This window comes from Mesocricetus auratus, unplaced genomic scaffold (genome assembly GCF_017639785.1).
Source record: "Mesocricetus auratus isolate SY011 unplaced genomic scaffold, BCM_Maur_2.0 Super-Scaffold_2245, whole genome shotgun sequence".
Lineage (NCBI taxonomy): Eukaryota > Metazoa > Chordata > Mammalia > Rodentia > Cricetidae > Mesocricetus > Mesocricetus auratus.
Window position 1 is genome coordinate 1,869,576 of NW_024429180.1, and position 27,030 is coordinate 1,896,605.

General features: G+C 43.9%; 1 protein-coding gene across 5 annotated transcripts in view; it reads right to left on the reverse strand.

The window, feature by feature from the left end:
• Nucleotides 1-25,733, reverse strand: part of Pcca (propionyl-CoA carboxylase subunit alpha) — a 301,425-nt gene extending 275,692 nt beyond the window's left edge. For 3 of the 5 annotated variants that reach the window (XM_040741316.1, XM_040740935.1, XM_040740593.1), the window contains exon 1: nucleotides 25,583-25,732. In XM_040741316.1, the coding sequence (XP_040597250.1) occupies nucleotides 25,583-25,672 (90 nt within the window). In that variant the 5' untranslated portion in view covers nucleotides 25,673-25,732. Of the gene's footprint in view, nucleotides 1-25,582 lie in introns of all 5 variants that reach the window. The other 2 variants (XM_040741437.1, XM_040741395.1) reach the window with 1 other exon arrangement.
• Nucleotides 25,734-27,030: the final 1,297 nt, after the last annotated feature.

Below are 27,030 nucleotides of genomic sequence, written 5' to 3' on the forward strand. Positions count from 1 at the left end.
GTAATTTTATGCTTTCTTTATAGAAATATCTATTTAAATGCTAAAACCATTATTCAAATTGGATTACTTTTGTTTGCTTGCTTTTTTGAGACAGGGTTTCTCTGGCTGTCCTGGAACTCACTCTGCAGAACAGGCTGGGCTGGGACTCAGAGATCCGCCCCTGCCTCCCCCAGGGCTAGGATTAAAGGGATGCACCACTACCACCAGGCTCAAAGTGGATTTTCACTCACTGTTGTTATCAGGGTTCTCAACATCTTCTAGACTCACACCTTCAGTAGGTACATGATTACAAAGATTTTATCTTATTCTATGTTAACTTTTCACTTTCCATGTCCTTTGAAGCTTTAAAAAGTTACTTATGATTAAATCTGTTTGCCATCTGTGTCTTTTTAAGTCACAGCTAATAAACTACTGTCTAAATCAGAAGGTCAAAAAAAGAAAAGTTGTATGACCAGTTCTTAAGAAAATGATTTATTGGGACAGTAAGATGACTCTAGGGAATAAAAGTGCTTGCTGTGCAATTTGGAGGACCTGGGTTAAATCCCTGGGGCCCATGGAAGAAAAGAAGTGATTCCTGAGTTCTGTCCTTACATTCCTGCGTGTGCACACACATACACACTTACTGCATGTGCACACACACACCTGCATGTGCACACTGACACACTGTATATGCACACTGACACACTACATGTACACACACTTACCTACAGGGACACACAAACACTTGCATGTGCACACATACACACTTACTGCACACACACACACACATATACTTACCTGCACATGTACACACACACACACACAGGATATAGACTTTTAAAAAACTGACTTATCTAGTAGTTACTGGTAAAAATGCAAGGGGGGTCATAAACAGCAAAAAGTGTTGGTACTGTCTCACACAAGAAACAGAATGTGTTTTTGTTTGGTTGGTTGGTTGGTTTTTGGTTTTTTCAAGACAGGGTTTCTCTGTATTGTTTTGGAGGCTGTCCTGGAGAAACAGAATGTTTTATCCAAATGTTTTAAAGTAAAGCTAAACACATAAAGGTTTTTAAAACATAGAGTCTCAAACTGCAAAATGTAATCTCCACGTGAAGTAAGAATAGGAGACATGAAAGAGGCAGCTCGTTAACTGAGGTTTTACACTACCAACAAAAGGATGAAACCGGAATGGGAACGAAGTCAACCACACTGTGCACGTTACAGACCAAGACCACATTCCACTTTCCCAAGTTCTATACACCAGAGAGTTGGGTCCTACCAGGCTCTAATTCTTCAAAGGTCAGGAGGGCTAGAAAATTTTATTTTTAATATGAAGATAAAAACAGTGGCAGCTTCCTCTCTGAAGTTAGAGCCCACTGAAAGTGGTGATTTGGTGAAAACGGGCTGATAAACCAGGAGGCCCTCCTCATGCCCTCCATGCTCAGATAAAAATTCAGCCATCTAAACTTTCAAAGAGCTAATAACTTTTTTTTAAAGATGGAAAATAAGTTTTCAAAGAGTCGAAAAACTCAGCCTTCTCTTGCCCTCAGTTAGCTGGACAGCTACATAAAGTTTAATGTCAAAACAAACTTAATAACAAAGATAATATTCCTTCCTCAAATTGCAAATAGCCTCAGCCAACACCAAAACCAAATGTTAAGTGCAAATGCTAGCTGGGCATTTCTCCCTTCTCTGTTGGGCCACATATACAGTGAGCTACACAGCAGCCCCTACAACTTCATCCATGAAGCAAAAGAGCTGGCATTGTGACCAGCTCTCCCTAACGCTATGTAGCCTACAATGGCCTACTGCAGCAGTGTGGCAACACACTCTTTTTAAAATAATGGTATTTTGCCAGAGATGGTGGCAAAACACCTCTAAGTCTTTAAGCACTGGGGAGGCAGAGGCAGGTGGATCTCTGAGTTACAAAGCTGCCATGTTCTACAGAGTAAGTTCCAGGACAGCCAAGAGTACACAGAGAAACCCTTTGGGGGAGGGGAGGTCTTTTATTAATTTTTGAAAATTTCATACCATTTATTTTGATCACATTCTCCCTGCAGCCCCTCCCAAATCCATGCCTTAGCCCTCCTTCCCAACTTTGTGTTCTCTCTCTCTCTCTCTCTCTCTCTCTCTCTCATATATATATATATATATATATATATATATATATATATATATTACTTCACAGCAGAAGCTCTAGTCTTCAGTCTCTAATCTCCTGGCTCCCTCTTCCTGGGTGTTAAGGGTAGGGATTGTGTTGTATGTGCTGTAAATGTCTTAATTGGAAGTAGATACCCCAAGGGCAGTTGATCTTCACAGTTTGACCTGTGGTGTCTTTCTGTGATGGTCTTCTTTTGCCATAAAAAGAAGCCTCTTTGACTGAGTGAGAGCTGCACTTCTCTATGGGTATAAGGACAAGATCTAGAATACAGGTAGGAATTTTACTGGCTTAGGAAAGTAGTAGTAGGTTGTCTCCCAAGACCTTTGACCTCACTAGCCACAAATACTTAGCTAAGTTCACAGGGCTAGGAGTGACTTCTCTCCTATTGAGTAGGTCTTAAGTCCCCATTAGGTGGCTGTTGGTTACCCCAGGATATAAGTGCTATTATTGCACCTTTTGAAATATCTTTTATGTAAGGAAAAAGAAATCTCGTGTGTCTTTACCCACTAACAAATCAAGCATATTGGGGTTACGGATGCAACTCCAAAGTTACCTAGCATGCACAGGCGCTTACCTAGCATCATGAAGACCAGGGTTCAGTCCAAAGAACACAAAACAATGGTATTAATTGGTACACCTCATTTCTGAATAGAGAAATCAGATGAGACTTTTCAAGAGATTCACAGACATTCTGGGTATCACAGCTACTTCTCTTAAGAGAATGGGAGTAAACAATGATACTTTCTTATCAATTCCAGATGTCTTTGCAAAAAGCAAAGCTTTGACAAGTATTTCCCAAGAGGATGCTTCTTAAGACTTTGCAGTAGGAAAGAATTTCTAGATTCCAGAATACTTAGCTACTACTTATGCCCAAGAAAATGGCATGTGTGCATGGGGAGTCATACGCCAGTCTGTTCAGTGCAGCATGAATTGCAGCCAAAAAAAAGAATAGACAAGTAAATAAATACAGTCGTACAATGGGATATTCTCTAGCAGCTAAGTACAACAGACTGAATCTACGTATTAACAGCAAAAGAAGAAAATTATCAGAGAAGAATGCTGAAGTAACGGACACAGTATAATGATTCCTGTGTGAATTTGAATAAAACCGGCTTATCGATCCTAGTTGTAAGTAAGCACTGGTTATGGGAAAACACTTTTCTCTAGAACCCTAAAGTATTAGTTCTGGGGACGTGTGTCAGTTTCCAGAAGCGGTCACTGCTATTGAGAGTGAAGAAGGGAGCTCGAGAGAGAGCAAATGTGGCCCAGCAGAGTAAATAAATGATACGATCTAAATGCCCATTTTTCATTAAAACAAAAGCTCCCTGGGCGGGGTGGGAGGCGGGACAGTAGCGATGACAAAACGCAAAGGATGCTTGCATTTGAGGGGGAGAACTAACTCCCCAGAACGCTGCTCTCCACATAGGAGAGGAGGGCAGGCACCTGAGACCAGCCCAAGCTCAACCGCACACTTTTTTTTTTTTCAACGCAGGCTGCCCATTTAAACACTACTACTCTTAACTTAAAAACAAGAGCTCAGCTGGCTTCCCCCAGGGTTCTGCACTGACCCAGAATTGCTGTTATTCAAAATAAGAACTTAGTCCATGTACACAAGATTCACCAGGAGTTACAGGAAACATGCAGTTTATTCTGAGTACAAGAGCCAGAATGGTGAAAGTGACGTCACTATTGGGCCTCTATGCGAGCAAACAAGCAGGAAATGCAAGAGAGTGATGGGAAAGTCCTGTGTATATGTCAATAAAGCACTGTTGGCCAATAGGGAAGCAAGATAGGTAGGACTAGGAGTCAAGGAGGATTCTGGGAAAGAAAAACACAGAGAGTCACGATGTAGCCGCCACAGGAATAAGAGGTCCGGACCCTTTTCTCCGGTAAGAGAAATACTTAGATTAACAATTATGGGGTAAATACTTAAGTCAGAGATAGCCAGTAAGAAGCCAAGCAAATGGCCAGCAGCTTCATAATTAATACAGCCTCCTGTGTGTTCATTTGGGACTGATGCGGCTCTGGAACCAGGCTGGCGGGAAGGCTGCACTCTACATATGGTGTCAGCACGTGGGATTGAATTTCCACGTAGAATGACAAGAGCTTAAAAGGAATTTTAGAAACAAAAGAATGGAGAGAAGCACAGCTTCTTGGTAGCAGCATTTTTCTCAGGTGTGCTCTGTTTTGCTAGCCACGAGCAGAGACTCACGCAGCTAGCTTAGGGGAGTCTTCCTGAGTCAGCATAAAAAAAAAAAAACACCAAGGTTCTTTTAAGAGGCTCTACTAACAATTGAAAGATGTGTACATACAGCTGGAAGTGGCAGTGACCACATCTCCAAGCCGGCAGCTTTTGCTGGATGTCAGCATAGACTAAGGCATAAGACTAAGGAGCTAGAGTCAAACTTACGCCCGCCATCTTGGAAAAACTGCAGTTTAAACAAGCCATGGTTTTTAGCAGATAAGACACGTGGCCAAAAAACATAAAGATTTACAGTAAAGTCAGATTCAGATGAAGGAAAACCTCTAAAGGTTTACAGTATGTTTAAAAATATAAATAGCATTGAGAGAGAAAAATAAACAACATAGTGGTAAATAAATTGAGAAGCTGGCTGTGGTAGTGCATGCTGGTAGGATTTGCTCCAGAGGCAGAGGCAGGCAGATTTCCAGAGAAACCCTGTCTCAGAAAAATACATAAATAAATAAAAGTAAAAGAAATAGAGTAATAATAATAGATAAATAAGCCAGGCGTTGGTGGCGCACGCCTTTAATCCCAGCACTCGGGAGGCAGAGGCAGGCGGATCTCTGTGTGTTTGAGGCCAGCCTGGTCTACAAAGTGAGTTCCAGGACAGCCTCCAAAGCTACAGAGAAAGCCTGTCTCGAAAAACCAAAAAAAAAAAAAAAAAAAAAGATAAATAAATAAGCCATGTAAAGATGAAAAATACACAGAGAATCTGGATACTGTATACTATTGTGTTTTTCAGTTTTTTGATTGTTAAAGAAGGGAAAACTACTAAAGTATACTTGATTATAAATGCTGCTAAATTAATCCAATGTATATATTTCAAAAATGTGTTGATGTCTAACTTTAAATATAAGGACCAGTTACTTGGGAAAAGAGTTTTTGTTTACGTTTCCACAGAAAATGGAAAACTGTGGATTCCTTCCAGACTTCATTCTACAAGAGGGCTTGTATGAAGGGATATACCTTCTTCTCGGCACCACATGGAACCTTCTCTAAAATTGACCACATAATAGGAAACATAGCAAATCTCCACAGATACAAAAAAATTGGAATAACCCCCTGCATCTTATCAGACCACCATGCATTAACATTAGAATTCAACAATAACACAAATCGCAGAAACCCTACAAACTCATGGAGATTGAACAATGCACAATTGCACCATCCCTGGGTAAAGGAACAAATAAAAAAAGAAATTAAAGACTTCCTCGATTTCAATGAGAATGAAGACACAACATACACAAACTTATGGGACACTTTGAAAGCAGTGCTGAGAGGAAAGTTTATAGCACTAAGTGCCCACATGAAAAAACTGGAGAACAGTCATACTAGAGAATTAATAGCACAGCTGAATGTTCTAGAACAAAAAGAAGCAAACTCCCCAGGAGGAGCAGACGCCAGGAAATAATCAAATTGAGGGCTGAAATCAATCAAGTAGAAACCAGAAAAACACTGAGAAGAATCAATGAAACAAAGAGTTGGTTCTTTGAGAAAATCAACAAAATAGATAAACCTCTGTCCAAACTAACCAAAAGACAGAGGGAGAGCATGCTAATTAACAAAATCAGGGATGAAAAAGGGGACATAACAACAGACTCTGAGGAAATCCAGAGAATCATCAGGGCATACTTTGAAAATCTGTACTCCACAAAATTTGAAAATTTAAAGGAAATGGACAATTTCCTGGATAGATATCACTTGCCAAAACTAAATCAAGAACAGATAAACAATCTAAACAGACCTATAACCCCTAATGAAATAGAAGTAGTCATCAAAAGTCTCCCAAACAAAAAAAGCCCAGGCCCAGATGGCTTCAGTGCAGAATTCTACCAGAAATTCAAAGAAGAGCTAATTCCAATACTCCTCAAAGTATTCCACACAATAGAAGCAGGAGGCTCACTGCCAAACTCTTTCTACGAGGCTACAATTACCTTGATACCCAAGCCACACAAAGACACAACTAAGAAAGAGAACTATAGACCAATTTCCCTCATGAACATTGATGCAAAAATACTCAATAAAATACTCGCAAACCGGATTCAAGAACACATCAGAAAAATCATCCACCATGATCAAGTAGGCTTCATCCCAGGAATGCAGGGATGGTTCAACATTAGAAAATCTATCAATGTAATCCACCATATTAACAATCTGCGAAAGAAAAATCACATGATCATCTCACTAGATGCTGAAAAAGCCTTTGACAAAATCCAGCACCCCTTCATGATAAAGGTCCTAGAGAGATCAGGGATAACAGGAACATACCTGAATATAATAAAAGCAATATACAGTAAACCAACAGCTAACATCAAACTAAATGGAGAGAAACTCAAAGCAATTCCTCTAAAATCAGGAACAAGACAAGGCTGTCCACTCTCTCCATATCTCTTCAATATTGTACTTGAAGTTCTAGCTACAGCAATAAGACAACAAAAGGAGATAAAGGGGATACAAATAGGAAAAGAAGAAGTCAAACTTTCACTATTTGCAGATGATATGATAGTTTACATAAGTGACCCAAAAACTCCGCAAGGTTACTCCTAGAGCTGATAAACACCTTCAGCAATGTGGCAGGATACAAGGTAAACTCAAAAAATCAGTGGCCCTATTATATACAGATGATGAAGTGACTGAGAAAGAAATCAGAGAAACATCACCCTTTACAATAGCCAAAAATAGCATCAAATATCTGGGGATAATGTTAACCAAGGAAATTAAAGACCTGTATATCAAGAACTTTGTGTCTTTAAAGAAAGAAATCAAAGAAGATACCAGAAAATGGAAAGATCTCCCATGCTCTTGGATTGGTAGGATCAACATAATAAAAATGGCAATCTTGCCAAAAGCAGTCTACAGATTCAATGCAATCCCTATCAAAATTCCATCACAATTCTTCAAGGACCTGGAAAGAACATTAATCAACTTTATATGGAAAAACAAAAGGCCCAGGATAGCTAAAACATCCCTATACAATAAATGAACTTCAAGAGACATCACCATACCTGACTTCAAGCTCTATTATAGAGCTATAGTCCTGAAAACAGCTTGGTATTGGCACAAAAATAGGCAGGTAGACCAATGGAACCGAATTGAAAGCTCTAATTTTAACCCACACACCTATGAACACTTGATTTTTGACAAAGAAGCTAAAACTGTACAATGGAAAAAAGAAAGCATCTTCAACAAATGGTGCTGGCATAACTGGGTACTGGTATGCAGAAGACTGCAGATAGATCCATGTTTATTGCCTTGTACAAAAAGTCCAAATGGATCAAAGATCTCAACATAAATCCAGCCACATTGAAACTTTTAGAAGAGAAAGTGGGAGATACTCTTCAACGAGTTGGTACAGGAGACCACTTCCTAAACATAACACCAGTGGCACAGGCACTGAGATCGACAATTAACAAATGGGACCTTCTGAAACTAAAAAGCTTCTGTAAGGCAAAGGACACAGTCAAAAAGACAAAAAGGCAGGCCACAGAATGGGGAAAGATATTCACTAACCCTACATCTGACAGAGGGCTAACCTCCAAAATTTACAAAGAACTCAAGAAACAAGTCTCCAAAACACCAAAGGATCCAATTGAAAGGTGGGGTATAGAGCTAAATAGAGAATTCTCAGTAGAGGAGGCTAAAATGGCCAAGAGACACTTAAGAAAGTGCTCAACATCCTTAGCCATCAGGGAAATGCAAATCAAAACAGCTCTGAGATACCATCTTATTCCTGTCAGAATGGCTAAAATCAAAAACACCGAAGACAATTTATGCTGGAGAAGATGTGGAGAGAGAGGAACACTCCTCCACTGCTGGTGGGAGTGCCGACTCATACAGCCTCTTTGGAAATCAGTATGGAGATTCCTCAGGAAAATGGGAATTAATATACCACTAGACCCAGCAATTCCACTCTTAGGCATATATCCAAATGAGGCAACTTCATACAACAAGGGCATCTGCTCCACTATGTTCATAGCAGTATTATTTGTAATAGCCAGAACCTGGAAGCAACCTACATGCCCCTCAACTGAAGAGTGGATAGAGAAAATGTGGTACATTTACACAATGGAGTATTACTCAGCAGAAAAAAACAATGGAATCTTGAAATTCGCAGGGAAAGGATAGCACTGGAAGAAACCATCCTGAGTGAGATAACCCAGTCGCAAAAAGACAAACATGGTATGTACTCACTCATATATGGATTTTAGACATGGATCAGGATAGTGCCAGTCCACTGATAGAGAGTCTGGGAAACAGGAAAGAACCTAAAAGATATGCATATATGCATAGTACCCAAGAGAAGAGGATTGAGACAAGATCCCCTGAATGGATGGGGAACACGGCGAGGGGTGGGGGGGAGTGGGACCTGGGAAGAAGAGAGGGGGTGAAGAGGAAGAGAGTTGGTCATGGGGGAACAGGAAGTTGAGGGGGTAGGGGTAGAATAGGGGGAAGAGGGAATCATAGGATCGAATACAGATCAGGCACCAGAGCGACCTCGAGTGATCTAAAGGGATAACACCAATTGGCAAGCTAAGCAATAGTGGAGAGACCACCTCGAATGCCCATTCCTGATAATGAACTTGATGTCTATAACCATCCGGGAGCCTTCATCCTGTGACTGATGGAAGCAGAGGCAAACACACAATTAATCACTGAACTGAACCCAAGGAACCCAGTGACAGAGAGAGAGGAGTGATGAGCAAATTGGCAAAGAATGGGCTGGCAAAACCAGCAGAGACAGCTGATCTGAACAGGGGAGAGCTCTTGGACCCCAGAGCGACAGTGGGGAGGCCAGCATGGGACTGATCTGGACCCCCCAAATGTGAGTGTCAGCGAGAAGGCCTGGGCAACCTATGGGGCCCTGAGCTGTGGATCAGTGTCTATCCCTGGTATACAAACAGTCTTCGTGTGCCTATAGCACAAAGAGGGATGCTCTCTCAGCCTGGACTCTTAGGGGAGTGCCTGGACCCTACCCAGAGTAAAATGACAGACTCTAGATATCCCCTATGTGGAAGGATTTGGCAATAGGGTGGGAGGGTGGGGGGGAAGGGGAGTGCGGGAGGAGGGGAGGGAGAGGGAACTGGGATTGACATGTAAAACAAGCTATTTAAAATTAAAATAAAAAATGATAAAAAAACAAGAGGGCTTGTATGATTTTGAAAATATGGACATGCATTGTTCTAGATAACTCTCAGAATCAAAATCTCGGGTGCATGGCGCCCCATGGGTCCACCAACAATGGACTTGGTTAAACTTGGCTCTAAGAGAAGGGACTACTGTAGATATCTCTAAGAGGCTACTCTCTAAAGAATGTTTGAAACAGCTGAATGTGTCCATTTATTGTGTATCTACTCTCAAGGAAAGATCAACAATGTAAAACTAGACTTGAAACACCCACATGGCACGGTTCAAGAATTAACCAAACCTACTACAAGTTACTCATGAACTAATAGAAGAAAGTGTAACTGAATGGGCAAGTGAACACAATGGCTTTGGAATCTTTTTATTATCACTACAAGTACTCGGTCATAAGATCTAAGAGACTGTACTTTGCCAGTTTTTTAAGAGACGGAAACACAGAGAGAAAATACAGTTTGTGTACATGTGGAGTAGCAATGATGTAGCCCAGTATTTGGAAAAAAAAGTGTGGGTGCCCCTAGTTAGCCAATAACTAGAGAGAGAAATCGTTAAACGTGCCGGAACTGCCCAGGAAAAAAAAATAAGAGCCTGGGCGTGGGAGCCTTCCCATTCACAACCTGAAACTGCTTGTCTGAACTGGTTTGGCTCTGCTTGTTCACCCCAGCAAGACCTTCATGAAAGTTTGAAAATGAAGAACCAAGGTAAACACAGTTTTGCTTAAAACCTCAACATAAAAATTACTTCTTCAAATACAGAGAACGAATTTAATAAAAATTCTGCTACTTCAGAACTTTCCCCAAAATTACTTAATATTTGCTGTTTTTCTTAAGCATAGAACAAACTGATTACAAGCTCAGCCCAGGATACTTTTCTGGTACTTCCTAGCACGGAAAATCCTGAGGAATCCAGGTATAGTGACACATGTCTGTAATTGCAGCTGCTTGGGAGGCTGAAATACAAGGACTGCAAGTTTAAAGACAATGAGTGCAACTTCGGCTGCCCCAGACAAGCTGGAGGGGAACTTACAAACCAAAGCTCCCAAGGAAAAGCCCACGCCTACGTTAAAGACTCCAGGAAGGGGGCAAGCAAGAGAGCTCTGCGGGTAAAGGTCCCTGCTGAGGAATCCGAGTTTGATCCCAGGGCCACACGTGGAGAAAGGCGAGAACCAACCCCCCAACAAACCAAACCATCGTCTGATCTGCACACATGCACCATGGCATGCAAGCAATCACACAATACATACATACACACACACACATACATACATACAGACACACACATACATAAAAGACTTAAAAGAAAAAAAACTTTACAGCTCTGTCAAGGACTTCATGATTGTGGGGCATTGGAATCCTGCAGATCCACAATCACCTTTGGCTGTCCTTAGTCTTCTTAGTAGTTATTTAGCACCCACTTTCCGAATCTGACCTAACACTTCAATTGTTAGTTAAAACCTTTGGAAAATGTTAAATTGTCTGGCCAATGGCTCCCCTAAAACCAAAAACTAAGATTGCCCTCTAGCAGGTATTTCCACATTTGTCTTTAACTCACACAGACAATTTACTCACCAGTGTATCTGTCCAATGCCAAATTTACAATGTTCTTTTGTTCTGTGATCAAGTTTGTGTAACCGTGGCCATTGTTATTTGGGGCAACCTGAAACCGTGTCCCAGTCATGTTGGGCTCCAGAGTACCAGCTCTCACTCCCCTTTGAGAAAGAGATTTTTGCGACAACATAGCTAAGTGGGTAGAGCACTTGCCAAACTACTCACAGGTCCTAGGCTCAATCTCCAGCACCACACAAAATGAAACTTTTAGGGAAAAACTTTTAAACAACTCCATTTAAAACAACTATGAAAACTACTACAGCCAAAAAGAGGAGCCGGGTGGTGGTGGCGCTCGCCTTTGATCCCAGCACTCGGGAGGCAGAGGCAGGCAGATCTCTGTGAGTTCGAGGCCAGCCTGGTCTACAAGAGATAGTTCCAGGACAGGCTCCAAAGCCACAGAGAAACCCTGTCTCGGAAAACCAAAAAGAGAAAGGAGGAAAATCAAGGTACTCCAAGGTGGCATAGGGAACACGCTGCCCTTAGTTCTCTTCCACAAAGGGAAGAGCCACTGCGTTTTTCATTCCTGGGGAAGCAATAAATGTGTGTTGACAGTGTGTCAGACAGATGTGGCGGGGCCATCAGGCAAGGCATGGCTGATACTTAGTCCTACTGCTTCAGAACGGTAAGACATGGAACAAACCACCCGTAAAATGTAAGTCGTGCCATCTCTGTAATTCCCAAGAGACTTGTTAAATAGATTGAATGAGTCTTTACAAGCTAAGCTGTCAAGTGTCCCCCAAGGGTAAGATATAACACAAAACTCAAAGTTCCCTCTCTGTCATCAGAAAACCACACCAAGACACTTAAGAGTTGCCTTAAGAGTAACTCCCACCTAGACTCAGATTCCAACACAAGAACAAATCTTAACCCTGACACCTCTCGAGCTCACAGGAAATGTCCTCTTGTGTAAACAAGTCATGCCTGCTAAGAGAACTAAGAAGTGTGTTTACCTAATGCAGTCTTGTCAACACACAGTAAGTTAACACCCCCCCCCAAAAAAGATGAAATAATAGTGCCTTTAGATGACAGGCTATACTAAGCTAGTTAGTACCTTCAGACAGGCTACAGAAAGTTAGTGCCTTCAGACAAGCTACAGTAAGTTAGTTAGTGCCTTCAGACAGACTACAGTAAGCTAGCCATTGAAAGAAAGCAGGAAAATAAGTATCCTTTGATGATAAAAATAACACCTGCTTTCGGGTTAGAGTTGTGTCTCTCAGTGTGTAAAACCAGTTAATCCACTGGCAATCATCTTAAAGAACAATTTCCACATTAGTTCTTCCCTGACCACAACCAGGTAACAACATACCTACAGCAGCACTCAGGTGGATAGCACATAAAACTAAAACATTCTTGTAGACAAGCTAATTCAAAGAAAGACATCTTGCCAAGATAAGAAACACAAGCTGATGCTTCATGTCTTCATGTCCTGGTGAAGGGAGGTCCTCTCCTTCTAATTTAATCCTGGGGACTCAGAAGCACCAGCTGAGTACTGACTTCAGCATTCCCACAGACTGCCATGACCTTCTGAAGGATGGGCCTCTCTAAATGGAGGCCAGACTCTGTCAACACACACCCTAATCATTCCCTAAGAACCCATCCTAAGCACAACAGCTCACACTTGAGGATAGTCAAAACTCAAGATTCTCTGGGCTTTACCTCCACACTAGGCTAGAACGTGAGGAAATTATATACTCCAACTCAAAAGCTTCACCTACCCTTTTAGACGACTACCATACCATTCCTCCTGGGCCTCCTGTAGACACCCAAGGTGCCGCACAGCATGCCCTGGCTGCTCTGACTCTGAGATCACACCTGCTCCCTCATCATGGCGGCTGTTTCTTCTTTTTTTAATATCTGTTTATTTGATTTTATGTGTATGTGTTTGCTTGAATGTATAGATGGGTGCCATGTCTATGAGGGAGCATTCAGATTTCACGAGAGGTGTCAGAGTCTCTGAAACTAGAGATACAAATGGTTGTAAGTCACCGTGTAGGTCCCAAGACCAACCTTCATACTCTGCAAAAGCAATAAATGGTCTTAACCACTGAGGCGTCTCTCCAGCCCCCATAACTATCCCCAGTCCTGAAAGTCCCTGCCCTCCAAGCCTGCAGCCAAACTACTAAGAGTCAGTCCCCTCACCTCACCTCAAGGTAGGACCATTTCAGTGACATAATCTACACTATCTGATATGGCAGCTGGACACTTGCAGTATATTAGGCATGTGAAATGGGCCTGGTAGCAATTAGTCTGAATCCAGATATAGTCCCAGAATAAATTACACACTCCGTCTTGAAGACAATTACCTGATAAAAATCACAGGAGGTTATTCTTTTGACTAAGCTTTTGCTCCAGGCCCCAAATGAGCAGGGCTTAAAATTCAAAGTCACACAGTAAAGGCTCAAGCTAAAACTGTTCTATCCTTCTGAAGTCATGATTTGACAGGTAAGCAGCCACATTTCTGAAGGACAGTTCTAACTGCCGTAATAAAAGACTTAATGCTTACAAAGGCAACCCAGGGGCTCTGGAGACAGCAGGTTAGCTACTTTTCCACTGTTCTGGTTCTCTACTTGGGAGGAAACTTTGAAAGAACCAATCATGAGCTTTCTTCAGCCCTTTTCTGTCTCTAGATGGGTGGTTCTCAAACTTCCTAACGCTGTAACACTTTATAGAATCCCTCACGTTGTGGTGACCGCCAACCACAAAATTATTTTCATCGATACTTCATGAGGGTAATGTGGCTACTGTCATGAATTGTAATGCAGATATTTTTGGAGATAGGTTTGCCAAAGGGGTCATGACCCACAGGTTGAGAACCACTGTTCTAAACTCACCCTTCTCTCAACTGCTGGGAACACTAATTCTGTCTTATAGGACGGAGGGATGCCTGACTCTACAACTGAAACCCAAGCCAAAAGGATCATTATATTGTTCTTTCTGGGGGGAGGGAAGGGGGCAGAGTCTCACCCTACTGTAGCCCTGGCTAGCCTGGAGCTTGCTATGTATACCATGTTGGCCTCAAACTCAGAGGTCCACCTGCCTCTGCTTTCATGTAAACTTTCAATTTTTCCACTGACGTGCCAGGAAAAATAAAGACCCCAGTATTCTATTTTTAATGTTTTAAAGATAAAAATCAGTCTTTTCCCTTTGTGTGAATGTACTCATAGTGCATGAATGTGTGCATGTTTACGTACATGCGTATGTACGTGCAGATGCACATGCATATCGTGTGCATCTGTGTGTGGAAGGCAGGGGTTGATGACCGGGTCTTGCTTCAGTGCCTCTGCACCTTATCTTTTAAGACAGGATGTCACTGAGCCCAGAGCTCACTGCCTGTCTGGTCTGACTTTGCTCACCCAGTATTAGGTTCCGGTTGCACACCATATCTGACTAATGTAAGTGTTTCTCATACCTGCAGGGTAGACACATTGCCTACTGAGCCATCTTCCCAGACCAAAATGTTAACGCCGATTTCAGCTCTTTTAGCTTTTAAGTACAAATGCTGGCGGTTTTTTACTCTGTTTGTAACTCCACAGTCTGACAACTTTCACAGCCCTGTTCTCAAACAGCGGCTCACGCGCTACAGGCTGTAATCGGGATCACCTGGAAGGATTGCTGGATAAAAGACAGCTGGGGTCATCCCAGACACTTGGCCTCTGCAGGTCTGCAGAACTGCAGCTGCAGAATGAGCCTTCCTTCCAAACCCTGGTGCCACGGCCCACGCAGGGAGCCACACTGAGAGCCACTACTCTACAAGCATCCCTGAGGATAAAGCTGACACCAGTCTCCAGCCCACGGAGGGCGGCTGGCTTCATGTTTCTACCTGTTCTATCCTGCATTCTTCATCACCCTCTTGACCATCAAAAGCCCTTCACAAGCTCATGTCCAGAGAACCCCACCAACCCAGCTCCACAGAACTGGCTTCACACAAGCAGACTTTCCAAAAAGGGCCAAGTTCACAGCAACCACCTAGAGTGAAAATATCTCTCCTTTCATCTCTTAAATTGCTGGTTGCCTTTTGGGTTTTTGTTTTATTAATGCTGTTGTCGTTTGATTGACATACTAAAAACAATACGAAAATCCCTGGTATCGAATATGCAAATTCACATGCGTATCCCACCCGTGCAATGCTGAGATGACACTAGACAGGCTGTTGCAATGTATCCCTGGCTGACCTAAAATTACAGTGTTGTTCAAGCAGACCTTGAACTTGCAGCAATCCTCCTGTCTTAGCCTCCCAGGTACTGATGAGTTTACAGCCTAGTACCACTATGCCCGGCTTAGAACAAGATCTGTTTATCCTGGTGAATTAAGTTTCCTTAGTAGACAGCTATCTGGTCTACTACTTCCTTCTCTTTCAAGACTACTATAAAAATCAATGTCACTTTTATACCTAAAAGACATGTCCTTTTTTCTTTTTAAAGCTAGGTTTATTGATGGTATAATAAAAGCACTGAAGATATATTTTACTGGCCAGTCAGTCTAACCGTAGTGAGCTTCATTCAAATGTAATACTGTAATGACACACTAGATTATGTGTGTCATAATACTCTACACTTCCAAACACACACACACACACACACACACACACACACACCTTTTCTTACTTTGAATGAGATACTCTACATAGGTAGATCAGGATGCTCCCAGAAGCCATAGGTTATCAAATGAAAATCCAAGTCCCAGGGGCAGGCTACAAGTTATCTGTCTGGAAGCATCCTGAGGCTATTGGCCACTGGCATTTGTTTGCCCACTAGAAATAAATGGCAAGATCCTATTGAAGAATACACCACAGGCTCTGCCACAGGACGTAAAAAAGTCGAGCTGGAACTGAGCTAGACACTTCACCCCTACTGGCTTGCCCTTGTAGTTTAAGAAAGTACAATGCAGGCTGCTCAAGAAGGAAAGTCAAGTCTTACTCAGCTATGGATATTGCACACTATACTATAGAACACACGGGCAGGATGTGCTACCTGAGGCAATAGTGGTGACTCTATTATAGGGGGAAACTAACCACTTTCTAATGGAGGCTGAGGCCCAGTCCACAGTAAAGAACTTACTTGTACTGTAAACCTGGCCAAGAGCCCAGACCATAGAGATCATAGAACCTCGTGGGAGAAGCTATGCTATATTGTTTTATAGGGCATGGTGTCTTCAGATTATTTCTGAAATAATTATATTAAGGCATAAACTAGTTCTACTATCAGTTTTGGTCAGAGGAGCTTCTTTAAAAAAAATTGAGGGTGGTGGTGTACTCCTTTAATCCCAGCACTTGGGAAGCAGAGGCAGGCAGATCTCTGTGAGTTCAGACCAGCCTGCTGTACAAGATATAGTTCCAGGACAGCCTCCAAAACCACAGAGAAACCATGTCTCCAAAAAAAGGGTGTATGAGGTATGAGTACGACTTGCTAGAGTCAGTTCTTCCTGATCATGTAAATACCAGGAAGTAGAATTCAGATCATCAAGTTTGTCGGCAGGTTCCTTTATTGACTGGGCTCTCTGTCTCTCTCTTTGTCTCTCTGTCTGTCTGTCTGTCTGTCTGTCTGTCTGTCTCTCTCTCTCTCTCAGCAGTAGGCAGCCTTAACTTCAGACTCATAATTGGTCAAGGTGCTGAGGATCCTTGATTAGTGACTACTGGGTGCTCAGCTCTAAGCTTTACTCACACCGACGTTCAGGGAAAACTGATAGACAAGGTGGTGGAAAGAATTTTAGAGTCAGAGGGTTGGGCAGAGTTGTGAAATGCTGTACTCTGGGCATGCAATGGCCACTACACTCAGTAATTCACAAACAAATACAATTACCTGCACAAGACCTGCACGGCATTGAACTGTCCACATTCTGTCATGAAACTTTTCTCCCAGCAATCTACCCTTTTCTTCTGGGGGTGGAGGGGGTGCCTGCTGAGATTCCATGATCAAAAATCATACAACATGTGCCTTTGTTTATGTGCTCATATTCAAAAGAATCACTCTTGGTGCCCTCTTTACATGAAATTCCATCCTAGGCCACCATCAAGGACTCCCGGATTTAGCTCCAAAATATATTCCGAATCCGGACTGTTCTTACAAAAATCCTACCACTACTGCTCTAACTGAGTCACCACCACCACCACCACCACCTCAGACTTGAACATCAGAAGCTTCCTGATGGGCTTCCTGGCTGCCACTGTCCCCACTGAGCTCACATTGAGACAATACCTGGACAGCAGTCATGCTCTTTGCGAAATGCGGACTGGTTACTCAAAACCATCCGCTTGGACTCCGATTATTTGTCGGTTTGGTGCTGGTGATCAAGCCCAGGACCCCACCACACCTGACAGGCAAGCAGCCTGCCACTGTATATTCCAGTTCTCTTACTTGTTTGAGATTTTTTTAATTAAGTTGCCCAGGTTGAGCTGAAATGTGATCCTCCTGCTTCGGTTTCCTGAGTGGTTGAGATTTCCAGCCTGCAGTACCAAAAGTCCTGCAGGGCTCTCACTATTAAATTGTGGATAAGAGTTGAGATGACTGTGTCCTGCCCCTCATTCAAACCTCATTTCTTAGCATCCCGACTCTCATGCACTTTGCTCCAACCAAAGTGGGAAAACCCGCCCCTTGATGATGACAAATGCAATCCCATCTCCTGGCTTTTGTCTTGGCGTGTTGGCAATCTAAAATGCTGATAATCTAGATCATCACACGGCATGTGGGGTTATCTCCAAGTTCAAATGCCATCTGTGCAAAATGCCTTCCCTTTCTTCTTAGGCAACATCTACCCAGAACCAACATTATCACTGCTTTCTATTCAGATTCCCCTTCAGATGAATGTTATTAACACAAGGTCCAGACATAATCCAATCAGGTTGGCCATCAAGGTTCACCATACTAAGGTAACAGTTGCCAATTTAAATAATTCTGCAGATAATAACAATGTGCACACGGGAAGATCATTGCAACAGTCTTTTGCATACCAAAGTAAACAATGTATGGAAGAGGTTGTTCACTGTGAAATTCCATGACTGGTTAGGCTGGCCTGCCCTTGTCACCTAACACTCAGGCAATATCCTGGTCAGACCAGGGTTCCATGGTTGCGCAGTCTGCTCCAAAGTGCAAAGGACCCCTTTAGAAGAAAGACTCCCGCCCACTTACGTTCTCTTTCTCGATGTTCCCCTGGGACAGACAGGACTTTTCCAGTCTCCCTCTTCTCTTCTGTCCTCTCTCTGTCTCTTTACCTCTTTTCTCTTCTCTCCACCCCTTACCCCACCCCTTTTCTAATAAAACTTCTCACTAAGCTCTGTCTGCCTGGTTTATTTGTCCCCTGCCTTGGGCAACCTTGCCAGCCAAGGTCCCCCTCGACACTTACACATGTCGATAACATTATCAGTGGGAATATCCAGAGATGGAGTCTGGCTAAAGGAAGGTCACCATGGGAAGGTTCTTGGGGGCTTTATCTTGTCTGAGGCCCCTGTCTCTCTGCCTCCTGTCCATCATAAATGCCCTGCTCCAACTCATGGTCCCCAATATGACGTTTGACCTCACCTTAGACCTATAGCGGTAGAACCGCACCATCATGAAATAAGGCTTCTACAAGTGGGAACCAAAAGAACCAACTCTCCTTTTTAATCTCTCGGGTACTCTTCAGTGGGGAAGAGTTAACTAGCACACTGCACCCTTGTAGGCCCGTAACCACAGACACCTGAATAAAACCCTGTATTTCTGTCTATTGATATGTTTTCTTCCCCAAATTGCCATTCACACCCTTGTCCCCTGTTCACACATTTATCAACACAAATAATAGATAGATAGATAGATAGATAGATAGATAGATAGATAGATAGATGAATAAATAAATGCAGAGGGACTGAGAGGTGGCTCAGCGGTTAAAGGCACCGGCTGCTCCTCCAGAGAACCAGGGTTCCATCCCCAGCACCTACATGGTAGCTCACAATTCTCTGTAACTCCAATTCCCCAGGGATCTGGTGCTCTTTTCTGGCCTCCATAGGCACTGCACACACATGATACACAAGCATGCATACAGACAAAACACCCATAGACAGACAGACAGACCCGAAGCCATGTTTTTCCTTTCTCTTGATCAAAAATGTCACCAACTTCCCTTTTTAGTGAGAACTGTGCTATTGCCATACTTTTCCTCTGTTTTGAACTTAAGAAACAAACAATAGCCAAAAAGTAGTTCAAATGTACAAATGACCAGCCTACAAGGCATGATGACACACTCCCAGTACTCAGGTGGCAGAGGCAGTCGGATGTCTGACTTCAAGGTCAGCCTGGTCTGTGGACTGAACTCCAGTACAACCAAGGTTACATAGAGAACTGGGACTCTCTGAAATCTGCCAGCCTTTGTCTCCCAAATGCTGGAATTAAAGGCGTGGGCCACCACCACCCGTCTTGTTCAATCTTTTTTCTCCATATCTGACAATTAGAAGCGAACCATGCATTTCAAAAGTGCGGGTTAAGTTTTCAAACTGTGACTGTATCATACAATGAGACTATCAATCATTCAGATGACAAACAAGTTGCTATTTGAAAAGCAAAGCTTTGGACTAACACTGTCCAAGGTTCAGACTTTACCCCAGTCAACTCTGTCCTTAAATTACTTAACTGCTCAAGCTTTGTTTCCTCTTGTATAAAGCTGGGATTTCTGACCCAGTTGCTATATGGATAAAACAATACATGAAAGGACTGAGTATGTAGCACAGATGGAGTGCTAACCCAGCATGCCCAAGCCACTGGGTTAGTTACCCAATACTGCATAAAACAAGATCTGATGGGACACACTAGTCATCCCAGCTGTAAGGATTTTCAGGCATTATGCTGGCCTGCCCCTGTCGCCCGGCAGAATGTACTCAGGCAGTACTCTGGTCAGCCCAGGGTTCCATGAGTACTAGTCTACAAAGGACCCCTTTAAAAGAGAGACCCCCGCCCATATAACACTCTTTCCCAATCTTTCCTGCTATTCCCCTGAGGCAGACAGGACTTTTCCTGTCGGCATCTTCTCCTCTGTCCTCTCTGTCTCTGTGTCTCTTTCCCGACACCTCCCCCCCAATAAAACTTCTCATTTAAGTTCTTTCTTCCTGGAGTGTTTGTCCCTCCACCTTGGTCACCCTCGCCTGCCATGGAATCTGCCATGGTCTCCCATGCAAGGTACTCCGCCCTGCCTTAAGCTTTATCCTAACACCAGCACTCCAGAGGTGGAGGATAAGAAGTTCAAGGGCGTATTTGACTACAAAGAGAGTTGGAGGTCAACTTAGACTTCAAGGTACTTGTCTCGGAGGGGGAGGGGAAGTGAAAACCATTTAAGGCATATAAAAACTCAATAAACTGTGGCAATTACCGTAAAACTAACACCTCTAGCCATTGATTGTACCAAAAAGAAAAAAGGTGTTTTAAAAGTTGATTTACAAAACAAGTAAAGACTAAATATGAACTCAATATGAGACAGGATAGAAATACAGCACAAATTATGGGGACATAGGAACAAGGAGCTCTTAACTTAAAAATCTGGTTGAAACCTCTTGCCAGCTGAGAATCAACAATTCCAGCACAATTTATCACGTTTCTGTGAAGGGTTTCCCACACAGACATAATACTCCTTTTATAGGGAGAATGCTAACAAAGTAGGGAAAGTTATAGGCCCTGCGGGTACCTAACACTGTTGTTTTCCGAAAGGGACATCTTGTTGGATTGGAAAGCTTAGAGGTTAAGTGAAAAACTGGATGCTCTTCTGGAAGACTCGGGGCTCAATTCCCAAGCATCCACACGGCAGTTCACAACCATCTGTGACTCTAGTTCCAGAGGATCCAATGCACTCTCTGACATCTGTAGCCATAAGGCAAAACACATACAGGCAAAACATCAACACATATCAAATAAAATGATGATTTTAACTTTGTCAGACTACCTTCTAAATGGTTATGTCTATCTACATCCTTATACTAGAGTCTCTCGGCCTCAGAGAAGCTGGTTTTCATCGACTGTGGTTAATGCTGATGTTCACAACTAGTCAGAGTGGTAAGATCAAGTGACTGTTGAGTTCTCAGTCATGAATGGGACATCTCTACGACCCCTTCAAAGGCTCACAGAGCACCCATCGCCTAAAGAGGGAGCAGAAAGAATATAAGAGCTGGAAAATGAAGAACAGTGCTGTGAAACCCTGTCTTCCAAACATGGCGTCACCACTACAATCATGAATTTGTAGCAACTATGATTACCTGCATAAGATCCAGCTGTCAACACCCCCTAAAAGAGAAACATCCCCCACACTCACCCACGTCCCTGTGAAGAGCTACTGGCAGGAGAAGGTTACATGGGGGAGTGTGATGGCTATTCTTGGTTGTCAACTTGATTACATCAGGAATTAATTAAAACCCAAGTGGATGGGTATCTTTAATCTGTGCCACACTTTCTGCCAACCGCCCATATAAAGGACATAGAAAAGGAAGCTCTCGCCCTCTCTCTCTCTCTCTCTCTCTCTCTCTCTCTCTCTCTCTCTCTCTCTCTCTCTCTCTCTCCCTGCTTGCTCTAAATCTCTCAGGCAAGTCCATTCCTTCACTGGTGTTACAGTCTACTTCTTTGGGATTCTGCTGTATACTGATGACCAACTGAGCCATCCAGCCTCATGGACTGGACAACTATTAAACTCTTGGACCTTCTTGATAGACAGCTATTACTGGACTAGCTGGACCACAGTCTGTAAGTCATTCTAACAAATCCCCTTTAGGTGGGTAAACAGACAGGAAGGAAGGAAGAATGAATGGATGGATTAGATAGATAGATAGATAGATAGATAGATAGATAGATAGATGATAGAAAGATCCTATCAATCTGTCTCTCTACAGAACCCTAAATGATATAGGGAAAGAGAGTTTTTCTTCAGTACTACAACCACTGGTAAATTACTTATGCAACAGTAAATATCCCACACCCATGCTCAGACAAGATTTTAAAAAAATATGAATGACCCACACTTAAGGCCTATACATATATGTCCTCCAAGGCCACACTTGCTGCTTTCCCAGGAAAACTCAAACAAGATTAAACGTTTTTTTATTGTAAAAAAAAATCTTAACTTCCCCTGTAACCCGTCTGACTCATGGTTATACCAATACACAGGAGCCATTCCAAGATTCACTTAGGTTCCTTAGCAACTCTTTGAGATACAACTTCAGAAGCCAGGAAAGCAGAAGATATGATTACTATAATGATACTTAATTGCAACTTTCCTTCTGAAAGCTCACACCTATGTTCTTGTGAAGGACTGGGCTTCACAAGATTGAGCTCCAGATTCGTCGGGAAATGCTGTCTCAAAAAAGTAAAAAAAAAAAAAAAAGGGAAGGGGCTGAATAGTGACAGAGGAAGACACCTAACACTGACCTCTGGTCTCCACATGTATGAACACACACATATGCACATATACACACGCAAAGAAAGGCTCTATACTATGGTTAGGACCTGGCACCCAGTATTGAAACCCCTGTCCTCTGTAAGCCTGAATCTAAGCTGCCTATAAGTGGACCTGTTCCATTTCTTTAAAAAGAATAAGATGAGCTGGGCACGGTACACACAGCTCTCGGGAGGCAGAGGCAGGTGGATCTCTGTGAGTTCGAGGGCAACACTAAGGGATTAGCAGTACCCTGACAAACCCCAAGCCCACATGGCCTGATTCCTTTCCACCGCCATCTAGGCTCTGCTTGAGAGCCTCCGTGGGCTTAACGCACGCCTTCAGTTGTTCCCTATGGACAGGGACACATGCTGTTCCCTCCTGACACTACTGTTTCCTTTTCCTAGGGAGAAAAAAAAAGGTTACCTCCTCCTTCAAACTTGCATAATTTTTTTTAAAAGATTTTTCCTTTTTCGCCAGGCGGTGGTGGCACACGCCTTTAATCCCAGCACTCGGGAGGCAGAGGCAGGCGGATCTCTGTGAGTTCGAGGCCGGACTGGACCGACAGCCTCCAAAACAATACAGAGAAACCCTGTCTCGTAAAGCCAAAAAAAAAAGATAAAGATTTTTTCTTTTTTGTGTTACACACCAGTGCTTTGTCCAAATGTGTATCTGTGGGTCACATGCATGCCTGGTGCCTTCAAAGGCCAGGGTTCCAAATGGCACCAGCTGCCATGTGGGTCTGAGGAACTGAACCCAGGTTCTCTGGAAATGCTTTTAAGGGCTGAGCCATCTCTCAGGCCCCAGTTGTATAATTTTTTTATTACTTTATTACTGGTGTGTATAGGCTGGAGATCACAGCACAAAGTTATGGCCTTCTACCTTCATATGGGTTCCAAATATGAGCCCAGGTCATGGGGATTTCGTAGCAAGCACCCTTACCCACTAAACCACCTAACTGACTCTTGTTGACATCTTTATTTCCAAATGTAAATGTTGGTTAGCTTAAGTAACACAATGCGCTTAACAGCATTGACTGCTCCTTGGAATCTAGATTAATGGCGCAGCTCTACTAAATGTGCCAGGCACAGAGTTCGATTCATAGGGAGCCACGGCTTCCAAGTTCCCAAGCCTGCCCTGACTAGCCGCATGGCTTTAAGCAAGTGGTTTAACACTGCGGGCCTTGAGCCCATCTTCTGTGAGTGGTGTTATATGCGTAATATGAGGGCAGAATGAATTAATTCAGAATATTCTCAACTTGGTCAACTCAGTCTATTTTATTTTATCTCAACACCAAAACTTCTCAACAGCATCTTTAAACTTGTTTCCTCATCACTAGAGGAAATGTTGTTAAACACTGGGAGCTGCACTCATCCCTTATACAATAAAGATTGTTTTTACAGTTTATTTATTTTTATTTATTTTGTGTCTTGCCTGTATGTATGTCTGTGTGAGGGCGTCACATGAAACTGGAACTATAGACGGTTATGAGCTGGAGGAATTGAACGAAGTTCCCCTGGAAGAACAGTCAGTGCTCTTAACCACCGAGCCATCTCTCCAGCCCCCAATAAAGACTGTTTTACAAAACTATCTAAAAAAAAGCATATATCCAACATACAATATCCAACATACAATAATGCCAGCACTTGGAAAGTAGGAGCCTGAGACTAAAATCTCCCTCGGCTACAAGGCAAATTTGAGGCCAACCTAGGCTAAATGGGACCCTGTCTCAAGAAAACAAACCCCACAAAAGAATCGATATGCAAAGCATGGCTCCAGAGTCCATACCTTTCCACTACAAATCATTTCATAAGCAAACACGTCAGAGCCTTTGCAAGAGCCAGCGTAGATTTAAAAGTTACAAGATGATTAAAGCTAAAGAACAAAAGCTGTGTGGCAACACAGAGGAGCAGCAGTTGAGAGCCAGCATTCTGAGGCTGACTGGCATCAGAGGCAACCTTCCAGCTCACGCTGCCTAACAGTGGACCTGTTTCCATTTCCTTAAAAAGAGTAAGATGAGCTGGGCGCACGGTACACACAGCTCTCGGGAGGCAGAGGCAGGTGGATCTCTGTGAGCCACAGGACAGTCTGGTCCACACGGAGCACGCCAGAACAGCCAGGGCTATAACAGAAAGACTTCTACAGGAAGAAAAAAAACCAGCAAAGATGAGGCAGATCATCTCTGAAGTGTCTTCGAAGTCAAATTTCAATGACCGTAAACCAAACAGCTGTAGGGATTTTCTTTTGAACGCCCCGGCCCCCTGCCCCGACCCCCGGAAAGACAGAAGCTTAACAGGTGCGCACAAACAGCTCTCAAAAGAGTTCGCAGGGGATCTTCGCTTTAAGAAATTTGCTCAAGTAACTCAGCAAATCTACTTTAAAAGTTAGGTAAGTCAATGCCAACAGGTGACGGAGACTCACACAAACTGCAATCTGTGGGTCAAAGTGTCACCATGACACCCAGTGCTTCTAGCCAAGCTAAGCACTGCCTAGAAAGAAAATAAAATCCAGAGGGTGCACTTCTCACGCAGTGGACTGTGGTGACAGGCGGCTTAAACAGACCTTCTCGACTCACACCTGCGGGCTTGTTAGCGATCCTGACCTGGCACAGTCTCCTCGGACAGCACAGGCTCACACAGCCTTAACTATCCAAGCAGCCATCCACGGTTGCCCCCTTTTCAAAGTCGCTGCAAAGACTGCAAGCGAGCACGTGAACTGTAGGAACTCTTTTTTTTTTTTTTTTTACAAGCCGCCCTTAAAGCTACGGGGGAGAAGCCAGCAGCTCCGCCAGACACTGGGATAACCCCCAGCACACCCCTCGGAGCGGTGTCTCTCAGTCGGAAGGCCATCCACGCCCGGAGGAGCTCAGGGAGGAGAGAGCTCGGCCCGCGTCTGTCAGCGCCCTCGGGCGCGAGCGTTCCCCCCGGGCAGAGGAGGGGGGCGAGGATGCCCATGCCAGGACGGGAGTGCGAGCACAGCCTGCTCCAGTATCCGGGCCTGGGGCAGCCGGGGATGCGACGCGGATGTCGCCTGGGAACCCGGGGCAGGCAGGCCCATGCAAGCCCCGGCACTGCTCACCTTCAGCGTCCACAGCAATTGCTGCGGGGGCCGCCGCCAAGGCCTCCTGGCCGCCGCTTGCGCCACCGTCCGGATCCACAGTCCCGCCATTGTGGACCCAGCAGACCGGCTCGCCGCTGACCTCTCACCCCTAGTCAAGGGGCGGAGAAGGGGAGCGTCCGGGATACGGCCAATCAGGAGCCTCGGGTCCTAAGCTCCGCCTCCCCCGGATGAGGGGTAGAGGAGGGACCCGTCCCGCCGCGGAGCAGCTCCAGAGCGGCCGGGGGACGCTAGGCCAGCGCGCTAGGACCCGGAGGGAGCCGATGGCGGAGCCCCCACGCGGTCTTGTTCCCCTCCCCGGTGCTGAAAAAGCTGGCTTGGAGCCCACGTGCAGCAGCCACAGAGCCACCGTCAGCCAATCGGGTGCCTTCATGCCCCCTTTTAATTTCCTGGTGGCTATTTTGAAACTAGCGTCACCTGGAAACACCTCTGTATCCTGGACCCTATGCTCAATTACCACGCCTGTCCTACGGAATCAATCTGAAAGAGTCGACGAAGCCAGCCAAGCTGCAGCTGCATGCACGGGAGAGCCGGAAATGACAAATGCAAACAGAGTCAGCTGTGTCACGGGCGCCAGGGGCTGAGCCTGTTTTTGTTTTTGTTTTTGTTTTTCCCCTAGTTAGGAAACTCGGTTTTCCTGGTCCTTCCCTCTTCTCGCTGCAACCCTCACTTTTGCTCACTGGGTGAGTTTTCTTTAGGTCCTGTTTTTATTACAGAGATTCCTCCAGTGAGAGGGGCCTGTAGAAGAAACTACTGGTCATTCATTGTTCTCCATTCGTTTTGCGAGAAAGCTCCACCGGCACCCACCGGAAGATCCAGGTGCCAGCTTACAACATGATGTGTCCGTAGTGGGGCATATGAAATGTAAGGACCGTGATGTTGGAAAGGGAAGAATACGGTGTGGTTGACTCTCGTCCCTCTAATCCCAGCATTCAGAAGCCGGAAGCAAAAGAAGGATGATGATGATGATGATGATGTTAGATGCGGGGGTACGGGCCTCAAAAGTTCAACATTTAGGAAGCTGAAGCAGTAGGATCAGGAGTTTTAAGACCAGCCTGAGATATATATATATAAGAACCCGTCTAAAAACAAACCCAAAAAGGGCGAGGGGAGTATGTTCTCTGTGCCCTGCTCTTCCTTGTCTAAAATGAAAACGCGGTGGATCCTGGAGCAGTCATATGGAACCAGAAGTTCACCATATCATGAACCTCGACCATAATATGAAAAGCCCAGGTGGCTGACACTGTAGAGCCCGCAACCGCAACCTCATACTGCGCTGAGTGTCATTCGAGAATAGCTAACCTTTTCCTTATTCAAATCTCTGACAGTCTGTCTGTTGGGCCGGCTTACCTCATTAACTTTTCCGAATGATATGTGAACCACTGTCACGAATGTGAATAAATGTCCAC